The 16,395-nt window shown below is 39.0% G+C and overlaps 2 protein-coding genes across 7 annotated transcripts in view; one reads left to right on the plus strand and one right to left on the minus strand.

Annotated features, from left to right (window-relative positions):
* Positions 1-15,524, minus strand: part of LOC104152920 (zinc finger protein 366) — a 36,276-nt gene extending 20,752 nt beyond the window's left edge. The window contains exons 1-2 of one of the 5 annotated variants that reach the window (XM_068928874.1): positions 15,335-15,495; positions 14,866-14,999 (exon numbers count right to left, since the gene is read on the minus strand). Coding sequence is in view for 1 of the 5 variants with exons in the window: in XM_009688510.2 (XP_009686805.1) it covers positions 15,335-15,386 (52 nt within the window). In the remaining 4 variants the exon portion in view is untranslated. Of the gene's footprint in view, positions 1-7,699; positions 7,761-9,530; positions 9,746-14,865; positions 15,000-15,334 lie in introns of those variants that run through there. The other 4 variants (XM_009688510.2, XM_009688512.2, XM_068928873.1 and 1 more) reach the window with 4 other exon arrangements.
* Positions 1-16,395, plus strand: part of PTCD2 (pentatricopeptide repeat domain 2) — a 106,101-nt gene that overhangs the window by 67,812 nt on the left and 21,894 nt on the right. Inside the window, exons 11-12 of one of the 2 annotated variants that reach the window (XR_011138089.1) lie at positions 9,246-9,380; positions 14,980-15,045. Coding sequence is in view for 1 of the 2 variants with exons in the window: in XM_068928883.1 (XP_068784984.1) it covers positions 9,246-9,320 (75 nt within the window). In the remaining variant the exon portion in view is untranslated. Of the gene's footprint in view, positions 1-9,245; positions 9,398-14,979; positions 15,046-16,395 lie in introns of those variants that run through there. The other variant, XM_068928883.1, reaches the window with a different exon arrangement.

Below are 16,395 nucleotides of genomic sequence, written 5' to 3' on the forward strand. Positions count from 1 at the left end.
ATAAATAATGCTCTTCACAAGCATACACCTTGTTCGAGTTTCCAGTTAACATTCCCTACTAAAGTCAATGGCAACATTTCTTTAGACTTCAGCAGAACCAAGATTCTGCTTCGTATATAAAAGTGCCATCTCTCTATTGAATTATAATAATAAGCGCAGCAATATAAATGTGAGGTTACTATGTAGCTCCAGCTTAAACACCAACCCGGCTGATTCTGCTCTTGGGCAACACGATGGTAAAAACAGAAATGAGACTGAGATGAGTGAAAGTGTTATGCACTCTCTGACCAGGGGAAACAGGCTAATTCAGTACGAGGTTTGCACTTGTGTTTACTATTTCAAAAGAACATGAAATAGAGGAAAGTATAGGCTGAACAGCTTAGCTGGAAGAGAAATTCTGTGTTTAAATGACCATGTACGACCTCAGAAACATAGCTATTTGCACTGTAAGAGCCCATTTCTGCTCTCCTCCTGACGCCTGAAATATTGGCATTTATACAGAAAGAACTTATGCTTCTTAATTGCAGTATTTGCTTATGTCTTTGTAGAATATGCTGAAGACCAGTGACAAATGCCATGCTATTACACTTCTTGAGCCGAAGCCGAGCAGCTGGAAAGCTTCACAGTCCTATTGAACAACCAGCTGCTTTTTCAATAGCTGACTTCTGTAAACTGTTTAGAGGTGGTTACGGTTGTCTTAATAGGTTTTATGGGATCTCCTTCGTTCAGTTCACCCTTCAGTTTAGCTTTTGTTTTTAAATGTATTCAGTTATACAGCTATTGAGTTATACACTGAAGTCTATACTTAGTTCTTATTCATTCATTACTTATGTAAAACTTGCTTCAGCCTCAGGAACTGGCTGAAGGGGCTTTATTATGCTGAATTTGTCTCATTTTGGCAGTGAAGCGCTGTTCCCTACAGAATCTAGGCTAGTTTGAGGTATTTGTCAGACTTTAAAAATCTCAGGAATACCTATACAAATATGAATGTATCTATTGCTGGTAACTAAAGAATTTTCAGTTAATGCATATCTGATACCTCTTTACAATTTCCCCTGCTATTTGCCTTCTGTGGCAACATGAGCCTTCCATAGGTCCCTCTTTTCTTTCTGTTCCTCTTCTTTTCATGTCTTCTTTCATGCTACCTCCTACATTAGAGTGAAGTCCCACAACAATGTTACCCTTCCTCATTTCCTTTTATTTTGGGAGTTTCATAATTTCACATGGTTGGAAAATAGTAAAGGGGGCTTCTTTTTTATACCTCTAATTTTCAAGTGTATCTTATCTGGCTTGCTGTTCTTTATGGCCTGTCTTGAGTAAGAAGTTGGTCTAGGTGATGATAATGTCCCATCAGATACATCTGTAAAATCCATGCATCTGCTTGTCATTTGTACTGTCAGGCTTCTGATTTGTTTGTTTTGTTTTTGTTTGTTTTGCTCTCTAAATATTGGTTCAGACTGCCGTTGTTGTTCAATACTTGATTATTTGTATTTTTTTTTTAATTGAGGTATTTTATTTTCTTTAGACTTGAGTGCTTTGATCTATTAGAGAAAGGCAGGAGGTACAAATATCAGGTTCAAATCCAAACCAGAACGTGTCCAAAATCGGTGTCAACCCTACTGCCTTACTCTTTACAGAAGCCTATGCAAAGTGTGTTTTTCACCCATATTCTCCAGGCATCAGTAGCCACATTTTCAAGCATATGAATTTGAAAAGAGGGCTCCATTAACATATACTTATTATTTCCAGATCAGCCTTTAAGTCCTTAGCCTGCATGATTTGAATTTTATCTGAGAGATTTGATTTACATTTTAAATGAAGAAAACACTTTTTCTCCTACAATGTGGAGCTGGGAGCAGGCAGAAATGCCACTACCTTGCAAAAAGAAGCATGGATTTAGGGAAAGTATCCAAAATTAATGGGTGCAGATATTGATTAGGGAAACACAAATGCTGGGGAAGCCTTAAAGAAAAACAGGCCAGAGCTGGGACTTTGTGAAGTTTAATCAAATCTTTTTCAATATCACTTCTACAAACAATTTTTTCTGTCGTATATGCATGTAGACCTTGTGTCAAATGAAGTCCATGACTTAAGCGTCAGCTTAATTGCCTTCTCAGATAAGGCCTCTTGTTTTATGTCTTTATGAGACAAATATATCTCCTTAAATGGAGAACATTATCAAGATAAACATATTGCCATATATATTTCTCTTCCTCTTTTTGGATTACCATCATAAATAGAATTGGAATTGGGAACAAGTAAACAATTGTTTGTGAAAATGATCTGGAATGACTGAAATTGAGAACTAGACAAGATCAGGTTTTTTCTCCCTACATTAATATGGTAGTACTGAGGAGCTGGGTGTTTTTTCACTTCTCCCTGGGAAATTACCTTTATCTGCTGATATCAGGCTTCAGGATAAAACTTCTTCTTTCCAACAAAAAGTATTTTTTTCTCAGCAAATATGTAGTAAAGTAAAGCTGAAAACATTGGTAACTCTTCTAAGGGCATAATTTAGAGCTCACTGAAGCTTATGGAAAGTCTCCCATTAGAGTCTGAAACAAACTCTTCATGGTTTTCCATGTAATTTGTTATGGGTTTTGTTGTCCAATGAGACATAAGCCCGTCTGAGCCATGACCATAATTTGATACTTTTGACAAATTTATTGTACACATATGGAAAGAAATACCTGATATCCTGGGACAATATGTTAACAAATGGTAAACTTTGTAGGCAAACTTAATGGAAAATGTATAATTATACACCTAGTAAGCTTAACTGATTAAAAAATCTTAACAGCTTAACGTGACACAGTAAAACAGTTGCAACAAACAACGAACTTTCAAATATATCTTTTTTTTCCTTTGTGTCTGTTTTAAACACATACTTTCCTTGCTTCATGCTCAAAGTTTAAGCATTTTGGATATTCCTTATGCTCTAAGGACTTCTTATAGTAGTATAGCTGCAATTGTATGATCTGGGAGATTATACCAATATGAAGAAATGGGTCTTCCCTAAGAAAGCTTTGCAGGAGAAATACCTTCCCCCTGCATTGTATGAGCCTCATTTTTGCTATTCCCAAGTTTTAACATTTTAACTTCCATCCAGTTTTGTTTTATAGGAGATACAGATGTCTGGGAAAACACACCCACTTACCTACACTCTCTATAGAGTTATCTTGCTTTTGGGGTCATCCTGAATATATGTGAAACTTCTTTTTCTACACAGTTTTCAGGGAGCAAGATGCTATAAGCACTTTTACAGGAGTATATTTTGTTTTTTCTTGTAGTGGAGAGAATTCTTAAAAGAATATCAAAATGAATGCACAGTCACTTTTGCATAACTTAGAAATCCTTTTTGTTTTGATAATTATTGGAAATGTTAAACCAGACTCTGAGATTTCCTTTCTTGAAAGTCTGGAGCTGTCTCACCACCTGCCCTAACAAACTCGGGGCACTACTGACTGCATCAGATGTGTTTATAGAGAGGGTCATGGCATAATTTACTTTTGCAGTGTGACATTGAATAGGTTTAAAGACAATTGCCTGGCAGTGCAGTCGAGTAGCTGTAGAATGTTTTCTTCCCTCCAGTACGAATGCTCTGTCCTCAGTTTAGCAAAACAGTTCGCTGTCCCTCTTTTATCACTTGTTTTTATGTTTCTTAACAAGATGGTTGGGTGGAGATCACAGCGAACATCTGCAGTAAGTCCTTATTAGTATTGCCCTTAATACTATTTTGCCCTCATGAACCATTTCTAGTGATTTCAATATATATTGGAATGCAGTTTAGGCTTGCTGCTTTTTGGCTCTTTATTTCTCCTTCTGCTCCTTTCTCTCTCTTTTTTTTCTTCCTCTTCGTGAGTTTCTTAGTTCTTGTCTTATGTTTCCTTCCCTCTTCACTTCTCTGTTCTATCTGTGGTTCACTCCCTCTCTGCTTCCCTATTCTATCCACTAAAATGATCAGCAACACAACAGTTAACCCGGATATTGATGTGTCACTGTAGGAGTCCTCTTTGAAACCCCTAGGAAGTCTAGGTGCCAGAGGCTCTGAAATGTTAGCTCTTTATGCAGACTCACCCCAAATCACAACTCCGTATGGAGGGAGCCTGCAAAGTACAGCACGCAATCTGGCCTTGCGGTTTCAAAGAGGACAAGGATTATGTGTCTTTCGCTGAACACCTCCGCCTCCCGGGTTCTCCACTACCAACAGGGAATTCAAGGCTACTTCAGGCTGGGGAGGAAGAGGAGAACCATTTGCTGGCAGGTCTCTGCCTCTGGGTCCACACTGCTGGCCTACCCCATCTCTTCCCACAGCATCGTAGGCTCCGGTCCAGCCTCTTGCCTCTCTCTTTCTCCCCAGCAATCTGTTAGGTGCAGCCTGAACAGGTGCTGCCGATAAGGTGCAGAAGGATGTAAAACCAGCCTTATCAGCTCAGGCTTGTCATTTATCTTACCCAAGACAGTGTCTCTGACAGGCTACGAGTGGAGGCCTTGAGCAGAATACAAGAACCAGGCAAGAGGTTAACTTTCCACACTGGTCCTCAGACCTCCCGTTGTCTGTGGCTCAGAGGTTTCCTGAGCCAAAGATGTAGTCTTCTGATTTTTTTTTCTTCCATGAAGGATAGACTTGTATAAAAGGCAGGTTATATAAAAATCCAAGGAGAGGTGTGTGCAGATAGGCAGCTGTGTCCTGGGGAAGCGAGGTATCTTTGAATGCTGTGATGGACAGGTCTTGTACCTCCAGAGATTAGGAGAGGAGCCAGGGCAGTGAAAGCTGTACTGTGGAGGAGCAGAGGGAGGAGAGACGCCCATCTACATGCTTCCCAATCTACCTCACCCTGAAACCCTTCTGTTTCCTCTCCTTAAAGTCCCCTGAAACTTGTGTTTACTCTAAGCCGTTTCACTCATGCACAGCCCCCTGAAATCTCACTACTTCCTCACTGCCCTGCTTTCCATCTCTCTCCCACTCCCCGCAGGGCTGACTCTGCCCTGCCTCCCCTTCTGCCTTCTTTAGAAACTGATCTTTTGCCACTGTAAAACAGGATTGTCTTTGCTGAGAACCTTGAACTGCTCAGTCTTTATGGTTGGTTTTTTAATGTACAGTAACTGCCTTTTTTTTTTTAACCAAACAAGAAAACTAACTACATTCATACTCTAAATAAAAGCTTTGGGGGTTTGAAGTCTGATCATCTCCTGTGGGTAGTGGACTGTTGTCTTAAGCAGGCTAAAAAATTGGAGGTATTCAGCCCTTTTGGAAGGCGCTTTCGTATTTACATCAATAAGAAATTGTCTTAGGTATCCTGGACTAGTTTTGTTCATTTTGAAAAGAAAACATAGATTGAATTCTGAAAAGTGTCGTCCTGGCTGTGCGTATAGGTCTGAGTTTCGGCTGAGGATGTTCCAGTCCTAACAAAGTCCCTTAGCAGATTGCACTCGCCCGTACTAGATGCTGAGTCCCTTCTGAAGCTTCAACACTACTGAGAAAGGGTTACCAGGGAGAGTAAACTGAGAGGAGCCTGACTCTGTAACCTAGAAATAAATACAATCACTCAGGAGGGTGAAGCACCTTTAACTTGAGACTTTTCAATAAACCTACAGAAGCAACATCCGGAGGAGGGACCAGACCTTTGTCTAGAGTGAGCTGAATCTACAGCCTCTAACTACTCCATCTAACTTTGGTTTGCTTGCTTTCCTTTAGGCTCCTTGGCACTTGTGTTCTTGGCTGCATGATGGCCCGGCTTTAGCTGAAGGAGAGCAGGGTTATCCACTGCCTTGGGCTCTAGTGAGGGCATGCTCTTAAGCCACTAGAGATATGGGTTTGAATCCCTCAGGAGAAGGGGGAAATGAATTAAAGTCTCTTACTTTGTGGCTGTTATGTTTTGCACTGCATTGGATGCCATTCAGCTTCATATATATATGCTTGCAGGACTGGGTCCCCAGGAGCGTTTTGGCATAGCTATACTGAGTTTCCAGACCCTGCCCAGACTTCAGGGCTGACAAGACCAGATCAGCTGGGTTGGTGACATCCAGAGCACATACAGTATCAGAACTTCAAACGTGCAAGCTGAACTGGTACCAGCAGATCAGGTGGAAATGCAACCTCATCCTGCCCTGATTAGAAATAACGATGAGTCCTGCCATCTGATGTAGTGGCTCAGTTAAACAATGGCAGCAGTTCATCCTAAGTAACTGTCCTTGTTCTGTTCCTGGTATCATCCACCTTGCTCTACTGGAATCATTACGGGGAAGCTGGGGTGTAGCTGAGAACAGGATCTGGGATTATAAAGTGATGTCAATAAGATACATTTCTTCCTTTTCTTAAGTGGATAAAGAGCTCTCCTGTCAGAGCCTGGAACCATGAATCTGCCCCTGCCTTTATAAAGTATGCAGAGTCCCTTTAATCACTGTTTATAGAAGTCCTATCACTCCATCCCTGTTTCCTGTCTACTTCCATATCTGCCACTGCAATTTAAAATAGTGTATATTTGGCACCACAGGAATCCCATGTATTAAATATTTTTTCCTCTGGAAAATTATCAGATTAGACTAATGCAGTTTTAGGAATTTGTTTTTCTCTCCTTCCAGATATTACAAGACAGAGGGTGAACAGAAGAAAAAATCAATGATATAGATGTAAGGAGGGATCTGGTAGTAAAATAACAATACTTACATAGTGCAGAGTCTTTGAAAGAACACTTTGGGCAGAGTCTTTCCACCTCCAAAGCGCAACCATTAAACAGCATACAGTGAAGTGAGGCGAGAGGATTTTTGAGACATGTGGTAGTATTATTTTTAAACAAATAACGGAGCTTTGCAGAACCTCCAGAATTAGAACAAACAAGGATACCCTTCCATAACCCTCATACTGCCCTGCCTGGGGTGTTGTTTTGAAAGTAAACCTTTCACTGGCATTCATGACCTTTAAAAAGGAAATAGATTGAGTTTTCCTTCCTACTGTAGCCCCTCTTTGGAGGCCAGAGAGATGGTCTGGTCTCCTCCCAGCTCTTTGTTATCTTAAAGGGTAGCTGAGGGGCACCTTGGTTCTTCAAGCCAGCCCACTAGCATGCTCCCAGATCGTTAGCAATTAACGTATGAGAAAGCAATTGCACCCCCTGAACAAAGTATATATAAAGCAACACATACCTCAAAAAAGAAAGTGTCAAGTAAAATATGTGCATATGCTTGGAGAAGGGCAGAGGAGAGGACGATTCCATGGGAGAGTTTTCATAGAAGGTCTCCAAAGAGAGATTAGATATTTAATGAAACTCTAGTTTTATTTTGACATGGGGAGTATTGCTAGTTTTCAGCAGGACCAAGATTTTGCTTTTTGTTTTTAGTTTACTTTGAATTCTTTGGTTCACACAGTTCAAAACTCATAGTGAAATTGAAGGTTGCTGAAATGGTAGGTGTCGTGTGTTGCGGTAAGATGTGTTCTATACCACAAGAACTGAAAGAAGAGGATTTCATCCAGAAATTGGCAGAATTAGGAAAAAAAGGGTCTGCCAACATCTATCTTGCTGTCCCGGTTCCTTAGAAGTTGTTACCAGATGATGCTTTCCTAGCAATGTTTAGGAAATATAAGTAAACTTGGTTCTGTATAACGTCAGTTAGGAATACAAGGCTGAGGTCTGAGACTTCTTGCTAGAAAAGCTGCTTAGCTGCAAAGACAAATTAATCGCTGTTAACCTCTATTACTCACTTGCAGTTAAGCTGGCTCAGTAGTGACTAAGCCATTTCCCTCTGGACAAAAAGTTCAACAGCCCACAGCAGAGGAGCTAGCGATGGCAGTGCTTTTCCTAGGGCACTGCTGGGTTTATTCCCACTGGCACTCAAACAGCAGGAGAAAACCTAAGATTCAAGCACAGTGAGAGAAGCTCTTCAGGCAAAGTTATTGAGCCCTGGGAGGAAACTGCTTTTGCTATGTCTGCATTATGGTTAGGGAGCTCTGCTTTCCAGACTGCCAGAGCATAAAATCTGTGTTAAAGCATTCAGACTGGGCTGAACTAAAATATTTATTTATTATTGAGAAAAAGATCACCTTCATATTTATCTCTCAATAGCATTCCAGTGAAGGGGTTCATTTTTTAAGCAATTTATTTTATTTTGTTAAAGAGCAATGTACTTAATTATTTAGTTCCAGCTTGAAATGGTATTTTTGACTGATCGTATGAAATGCCTGCAAGGAAGTAATTTAAGATAACTTCCGCTCTGGCTTTGCCCTTCCCCTGTGATGCCAAACTTGAATCCTGTCATTGACTGAATAGTAAGAGAAACAAATACTTTCCCTCTCTGACCCCCAAAATGCATCCTGCATATAGCACTTAATTATTTTGCTAACTTGCAGAAGGTCCTAAAAATAAGTGCTAGTTAGTCGCTACAAATAAAAGAAATCTGAAATGCACAAAAATTTTATATGGCTTCCGAGCTTTTAAGCACTTGGAAAACAAACCTCTATGTAAATTAACTAACAGGGAGAAATTCTTGAGGTTAATTATTTTAAACTGAAACAAATTTAAAATGCCAGTTTCACTGAATTCAATAAACCAGCCTACGGAATGGGAATGGCAGCTCAGACTTAGCCAAGCGTCATCAGCAGACACGGGAATAGGGACTAGAGCTACAACAAATAAGAAATTATTTTTTGAGGAAAAAATAGAAGGAAGAAACTCAACATTTTTTGAAATCTGGAATTCTGAACATTTCTCAACCCTCTGCAAAAACAACCTTTCACTGTTAGTGATGCCAGAGGCCTATTTTGGACACTAACTCAATTACCGTTTTAGTTCTAAGAAAAACGAAACAAAAAAAAATCAAATCACTGATTCTACCGCATGTTTAAGAATGCCCAACCAGCAATATAAAACAGTTGTGTAAAAGACACTTTGTATGTCCCTTTCCTATCAAAAATCTCCACCCAAATAAATAACAAAAAACTCATTCCATTCAGAGATTTTACCCAGAAAAATGCCAAGTCCCATGTACAAAAGCCTGGAAGATTTGATAGAAATTGTTTGGTTTTGGAGAGGAACGGCAGGGAACGCTGCGCTATGGTCGGGGCACGGGGTCAGCAGAGGGAATCCCGAGTCCTGAGTCTTTGCCTATAGACTCCTGTGATTTCTATTCAATTGCATTTCTTTACCTGTGATTTAAGCTTAACATGGTTTCCCCTCACGTGGCACAGGAAAGAAGAAATTACTGTATTTGGGGTCTAAAGGCTTTAATTAATATTTTGATTTTTTTGGCAGAGGAAGAGAGGTATGGAGGAGGGAGCTGTCAGCACCATTTCTCTGATGTGTGGGACTGTGTCCATAGCATCTTGATTTAATGCTACCTCCAGGCATATACTGGTTCTGGGAACCGTGGTGATTTCATATTCTGAGGTGAGTGTTTTGCAGAAAAACTGTCTGATAATACTCATGCTGTTGTGATTCCCTGCTGTGGTGCTGCAGAAGAATGTTATCTTTCTGCACCTTTATAGATGAATGTTTTTAGTTTCTGGTAAACCTAAGAGCACACTGTTGACAACTTACTTGCTCAGGCAGTTCTTTGTAGTTTTCTGTGATTCCTCTGACAGGACAGTAAACTTAGGCTGAATACAGGAGACTCTTCATGGCTTCAGAAATCTGCACGGGGAACCAGCTCAGTGTGAGCTGAGGCCCACTAGATGGTTCAAACAGTTCTTTAGAAGCTAAGGGATGCTCTAAAAAGAGGTCATCACTTTCCTTTTCACCTCCTGTTACTATTTTCATTATGCTTTTATTCTAAATACTTATAAGAAAAAGGAGACAGGTAGAAAAATATCCTGCTATCTGGAAGTGTTTTGTGAAAGACACATCCTTTCAGATAATACTTCCTAATAATTTTCATCTGAGACCAAAACACCAAGGGGATACTTGCCTTAGAAAGCACCTCAGAAGGATGACTAAACCTGGTATAGTGACTGTATTCCATAATATATTTATCTCTGGTATCTTTAGACCAGGTATGTTTAAGTTTGGTTTAAACCTAGCATATTGGATGCAGGAGCATAGCCTCTTCCAATTTAGAAAGACCCTAGAAAACCTTTGGATTTTAACCACTTATTTCCAGTGTAGTAACAGGCCCAGCAATGAGCCCTCCAAAAAATAGTAGGTCTTTCTTTCATTTCTGCAAAGGAGTCCAATAATTACATTGCAGCTCTGACCACAGAAGGCTAAAGCATAAGTGACTTTTGCACAGCTGGGGAATAGTAACCAACTAGTGAAGAGGAAGGCTGGAGTCATCTTATCACTCCAGCTGACCCACTTGCTGCTTTTGGGAGAACCCAGTCTCCAGCGAGGGAAGACTAAACTGTTCAAAAAAGGAACAAAGCAGTTTGCTCCCATCCTAGAGCTGCTACCCCTGCTTCTCTTGGTTCCTCCACACTGGGAACACCATGCTGTCAAACTCTTTCTATGCAGAGAAATTAGGGGGTTTATATTCTTCATCAGGCCCCTGAACGGAGAACTGTATAATTAATGCCTGCTTGCTATCAGGAAGGACTACTAACTCTAGTTAGTTAGAGAAAAGTGATGTTATCAATGTATGATGCTCGGCTTACCGTGTAGATTTTTCTGATTGAATGTTATGAACCCTCAGATTCAATGAACATTTATTTGCATTTCTCAGTGTTTTTCCCAAATTCGTATGTTTCTAATAACTATAAGCAACTGGAAAGCTGGATATTTTCGATTTTAATTTTTATGAATATTGACAAGTGGAATATAGGTTTTCAGGAAACATACTTTTTATCCTACCTAAGGTTTTGTGGTTTCTTTAGACCAAACCAAAATTCATACACATAAATTCATGCATATCCACAAAGTGTAAGAAGAATGTGTTGGTGTCTTAGTTTTCATAGTTGGAGAGGAAGGGGAGAAAAAGTAAGAATTCCTCCTCAATTCAGATAATTAACAATGTGTCTTTCTAGCTTGTGAAGCAGGAAATAAGGAGGGACAGTAAAAAAGTGCAAATTGCCATTTAGGCAAGTATTCACATAATTTCTGTCAGTAACCTTCAGAGCATGAAAATATCTTCTTTTACTATATGATTACCTAGCATAATTGTTTCCATTGTCATTGGAAATCTTTCTAATACACTAAGTAGTGTTGGCTTAGAAGGAACATGCTTTATTTTTCTTATCGAGATCAGGGTAACACTAGTGTAAAACCCATTTGTTTATAAAACCAAGTCACAAAGGTATTAAATTTAGTTGGAGCTAAAACAAAGATTAAGTAATATTTCTCCTTGGATCGTTAGTATTTTATAAGCCCAACAAGAAAGATTGATCCTTGCCGAATAGATATAAAGCAAAATCAGTCGTCCTGCATGGAGTTCAATATGTGTTTTAAATAACTGCTGAATATTAACTTCGACCTCTTGGTTGGATGAGAAGCTGAATATCATCCCTAAAATTCCACCGCAACTTTCACAGCAGCGGAGAGCTGTATTTTTAGTTTCAGAATATCAGCTTTTCAACAAGAAAAAGCGTAACTCTGAGTCATCTTTTTTTCAGACTAACTTTTTTTTTGCCTTGCTTTTTTCTTTTTAAAGGCTTTACATTATTTTTCCCAATATAATTCTTTCTTCTCCGAGCTGATATTCTTTCCTTTTCAGTGGTCTTCCGGGATGGGAAATAAGAACACATAATAATAATAACTGCTGCATTGAGAAGAAAATGTTCATCTGGTTTTGACTTTTGGCTAATTTTAAATATTTGGTTGGGGTATAAAATTGTTAGTCCAGCAAATAAATGAATAATATTACTACTATCTGTAGCAGCCTACCATGCACTTGCAACATCTGTTGGAAGGAGTAGTTTTTTTCATTAAATCAATTGCTACTGTTGAACATACGTTAGTGCTCAGAAACTGCATAGTTTCTGACCAACTAACAAAAGGCTATTTTTCCTTGCAAACCCTTCCCTGACTTATATCCTTGAACCATCATAGCCCCCAAACCCTATCACATTATGCAATATTTACTGCTTTTGATTCTTGGGATAAAATTCTGCTGACATGTCTGGTGAGTGGAACAGTCCATTCATATAGAAGTCTTTCTACATCATCGAGGCTTTGCAATATCAAAGACTGAAAGCAATATAAGCTCTATCCAAGGTAATCAGTACTCTTCTGTATGACGCTTGTCTTGCGTTAATATGATTCAGACATCTACGCTTCCCCCATTCCAAATACTGGTTTCTAAATACTGGCGTATCTATCTGGCACCACTAGAAATGGCATCTAAAAGACATGCTGATCTGTGCATCTGCTGAATGTATATGGTACCTCTCTGTCTCCCAGTATCTGCTTTATATTCCAGGCAGTCCTAAGGCAAGGCTTGTATCAACGTGTTTGTTTGAAAGAATGAGCAAACAACAGTAAGAGACTCATTAAAATTCAAAGATTAAATTCTCCCATAGATGAAAAACTGTATTAGAAATGCTAGTGGGAATGTAACTCCACTCTAGTATCAGTATCCAAAACTCAGATTCTCAACAGCTGTAAATCAGTTTTCACCACTGAAGAAGCTGATCCTAAGTATAGAAAGACATCTGACATTTACCGAAAGATTTCTATTGCTTTCTGTGCTTTTTGGATCAGATCCATTAACTCTGGATTTCCATGTGCTACAAATGATCTCCATATCATCCTCAACATAACTGGTATAGTTTTGATTTTATTTTTCAGAACAGAAGCAAAATCTGTCTATAATTTGTTTTGTCATAATTCAGAACAAAGCAAATGGAAATAATAGATTCAGATAAGCCTTTGGGAAAATGATAGCCAATACTAAACAACCAGAAGTGCGTATACAGCCTGACCTTTTACTTCTGTATGCTATATATATATAAAGATGGCTTTTAGAGATAGCAGTAATAAGTTTTTAAGCAAAATAGACAAGGACATCTCTCTCTGTTCCTGGTTTATGGCATCCATTAATTTTATTTTTTTAATAACATTGAAGTGAATAACTGAAAACTCATTTCACGTTCAATTTGTGCCATAAGCTGGTAGTGAATCTGTACTCAAATCTGACATCAGAATATACCCTTTTCTGCTTGTAAATATCTCAGCAATGTGAGATAAGGGTAACACATCAGCCAAAAATCTCCTCTTCCTGACCTCCCTAGTGAGATGTTAGTTGTGCCACAAATTACCATTCTATTAAACCCTGTTACCATTATCCTAGTAATAAAACATACAATGTGAAAACAAATAAATTCCAAATGAGTGCAAAAAAAAGAATTATTCGAAGGAAAAATGAAACTGAAAGGTCAAGTCCAAGAATGAAGTTCAACATTCAAGGTCTGCTTTTACTACCAAACCCTTAAACACTGTTTTAAAAATGTGTTTTCTGCATGTGCATTGTTAGGGAGTGGGTTTAGAAAAAGCATGTACTGCTTTTCTCTGCGTACCATGAATATGAGCACATATATTGTTATTTATATATTCAGACTATCTCCTCCTTTTTACAGTCTCTTGGAGAAAGAAGCTATCATATACATGGTCTAAATAAAGAATGAATTGATGTTTAGTATCTTAAAATCTTTAGTATCTATAAGTCTCTACCTAAGTGCTGCAACTGGCTCTTATCTAAATGGTTAACTGAACTTCTGCACTAACCAGATCAAAACTTGTAGGTAACTACAATCCTGATGAATGCTTTGCCGTTTGAGCAAAATGCCACAATGGAGTCATTTAGTGACTTTCAAAGACAGAGCTTAAATATTTTCAAATTTTTAAAAGACTTCTTGGTTTCTCACTTGAAGTAAAAAGTGGGTTTCTAGAGGTGTGACACACAACTTTCAAATAGCTGTCCAAATTTAGTTTGAATCAGTCATTAAGTAAAGCATAAACCCGCGTGAAAGATACAGACGAATGGTTTTCATGGCAACATCTGGCATTTTCTGGCTGTTAGCAGAAAACTTTTTGTAGGTAAATATCCTCAGGTAGACCTAATACTTTGTACCAGACTTGACTGAGTTGCAACATTAAACTACAGAGTTGTAGAAAGTGGTTCCTCTCTTTTAACAGAATCCATCTGCTGCTCTTAAAGCAAAGGGAATCTACAACTTACCCAGAAACTGGGCTGCGTTTGGAGTAGATCACTCCTTCCTACGGAAAAGCTTTTAGAAAGGTACCAGTCAGCAGGGGAAAGTCTGGGCAGATGGCTTGCTCAGCGAGTGGGTCAGGGCAGAGGGCTGGGGGGGCAGGGGTCCAGCCCAGGTGCCCTGGTGGGAGCGGGCCGGGGGCAGCTGGGGCTGCCTGCCGGCCCCTGCGCCGCCTGACCGCCGCTTGGAGCTGCCCGGCCGGGCTCTGGGCTTCTTGCAGGGCAGCCAGCACTCTGCAGAGCTGCAGCTTGAAGCAAGTATCAGTCCAGGAGATAATCAAGCTGATCTTCAAATGATCAAGATGATCATTTCTCCTGTAGAGAAATGATGACCTGTTCTAATTCTTCCACCCCTCTGCATTCTGCTTTTATAAAAGTGTTGGGGAGGTTTCTCGTCAAGTGTGTGAAATATACTCTTGTGTTCAACCACCCATAGTATGCGCCTTTTCTGATAGTTAGGATATGTTTATGCCTAGAAGATATAATGGGTATCTGCAACAGTACAGACAGTAAATAACATTTTGGTCCATTCTGTTAACTAATGCTGGTAATCAACTTTGGTTGCATACTATACAGTGTGAACTTTTGTCTTTTTTTTTTTCCAAGTGAGAACCTGGAACTACCTTAGCATGTCTTAAATGTCACTGTTTCCAGGCTAGTCAAATACACAGATGAGTAGAGATAAACACACGTGCAATCATAAACACAATACCATTTAAAGAAAAAAAAAAACACCTAGTAACTCTTCTCCCACTGCAGCACAGGTTGGTAGGTTGGTGCAAAGTTCAATAGGCAGATGATATATGAAATACATCAATTTGCATGACACAGCTTCTTTCTTTATTTCAGCAGTGGCCCAGTGAAGCTTGCTGAAACATTCAGGGTAAAGTTAGTGAAGCCTGTAAGAAGATGCTGGTAAGTGAAATTCTATACGCAAAATTCACAGCATATTACGTTATGAATTTTATCAGTCTCACTGGAAAACATTCTTGTCTTGTCTGCACTGGTTAAATTGCATACTGTTATTACTAGTATCCAAAAACCCAACCATAGATATCTATACCATAAATATACTACTTGTCAATGCATATGGTTATCTTTTTACCATTTAAATGTGTATCTGATAAATGCCTTTTCTGAATATAAAAGCATATATATTGCAAATCTAAAGAGTTAACCATAAAAGCATTTTTACTTAACTTACCAGTTGCTGAAGCTGGAAGGAATCTTGCCCTAAACTCTCTACCTGCTCTCATGTTGGTAATCTCTTTCTCTCTCTCTCCCCCTGCGTAGAGATTGCAGTAAACTTAGAAAATTAGCAGGGACAGTGTTTCAGATGACTTAAGAAAGAGAACAGGAACAATCATTCCGTTCTCTTTTTTTCAGATGAGTACAGTACCTTCAGAAAGAAGGAAGGAAGGGAGGGGAGAGGAAGTCAACAACCCTTTGCTTTCCTGCAAAAAAATAAGGAAACAGCAGATAACAATCTCGTTTTCTCTCAAACAAAATGTTTGGAAAAATAAATATAACCAAACCAAAAGGAATTCCTCAAGTATTATATCTGCATTATTGGCTTCATAAAAGCTACTTTACAGCCTGCTATAGGCAACTACATTAAAACAAATGAATTTCCGAGGTAGTGACTAGGAATAAGACACCCAAATCTTATGCAGAACAGTTAAGCAAAAGCTTGTACAGATATTGCAGGCTTTTATTCTAGACCAGGAGCAACCATACATGTATACACATGTATCCTGTATATATGCCCAAAAATCCCTCAAACCCCTCTTAGTTGTGATCGCAAGAAAATAGCAGATTGGGTATTTACAGAACGCTTTCAAATAAAAAGGGAGGGGTTAAGGGGGACTTCGCAAAAATGGTAAGGATAATAGCTTTATACTGAAGTTGCAATAACAAGTAATTTATCTTGTTATCTACAAGACATCCTGATTCATCCACATGAAAAATATGTGCTCTACATTCTAGAACACGTTTTATAACGTTTCTTTCTTTCCCCATTAAACAAATTTTGACAAGCAGACACTGGCCAGCTGGTTGGAGTTGTACTTGGAATAAGTTTAGTCTATTGTGCTCCACTAAGTTTTGTTTGCTTGTATATTTTCCCCCAGCTTACTCTATCATTTGAAGTCCACTTATAGTGAGTAGATAGTCACTTTTTTCCCCTACAGATTTCCCTTTTTGTTCCAGTATTTTTCCAGTAAAGGCCTTCACTCAGTCACGAGGGCTGTGTTTTCATTTAGCCTA

Source organism: Struthio camelus, chromosome Z (assembly GCF_040807025.1).
Source record: "Struthio camelus isolate bStrCam1 chromosome Z, bStrCam1.hap1, whole genome shotgun sequence".
NCBI lineage: Eukaryota > Metazoa > Chordata > Aves > Struthioniformes > Struthionidae > Struthio > Struthio camelus.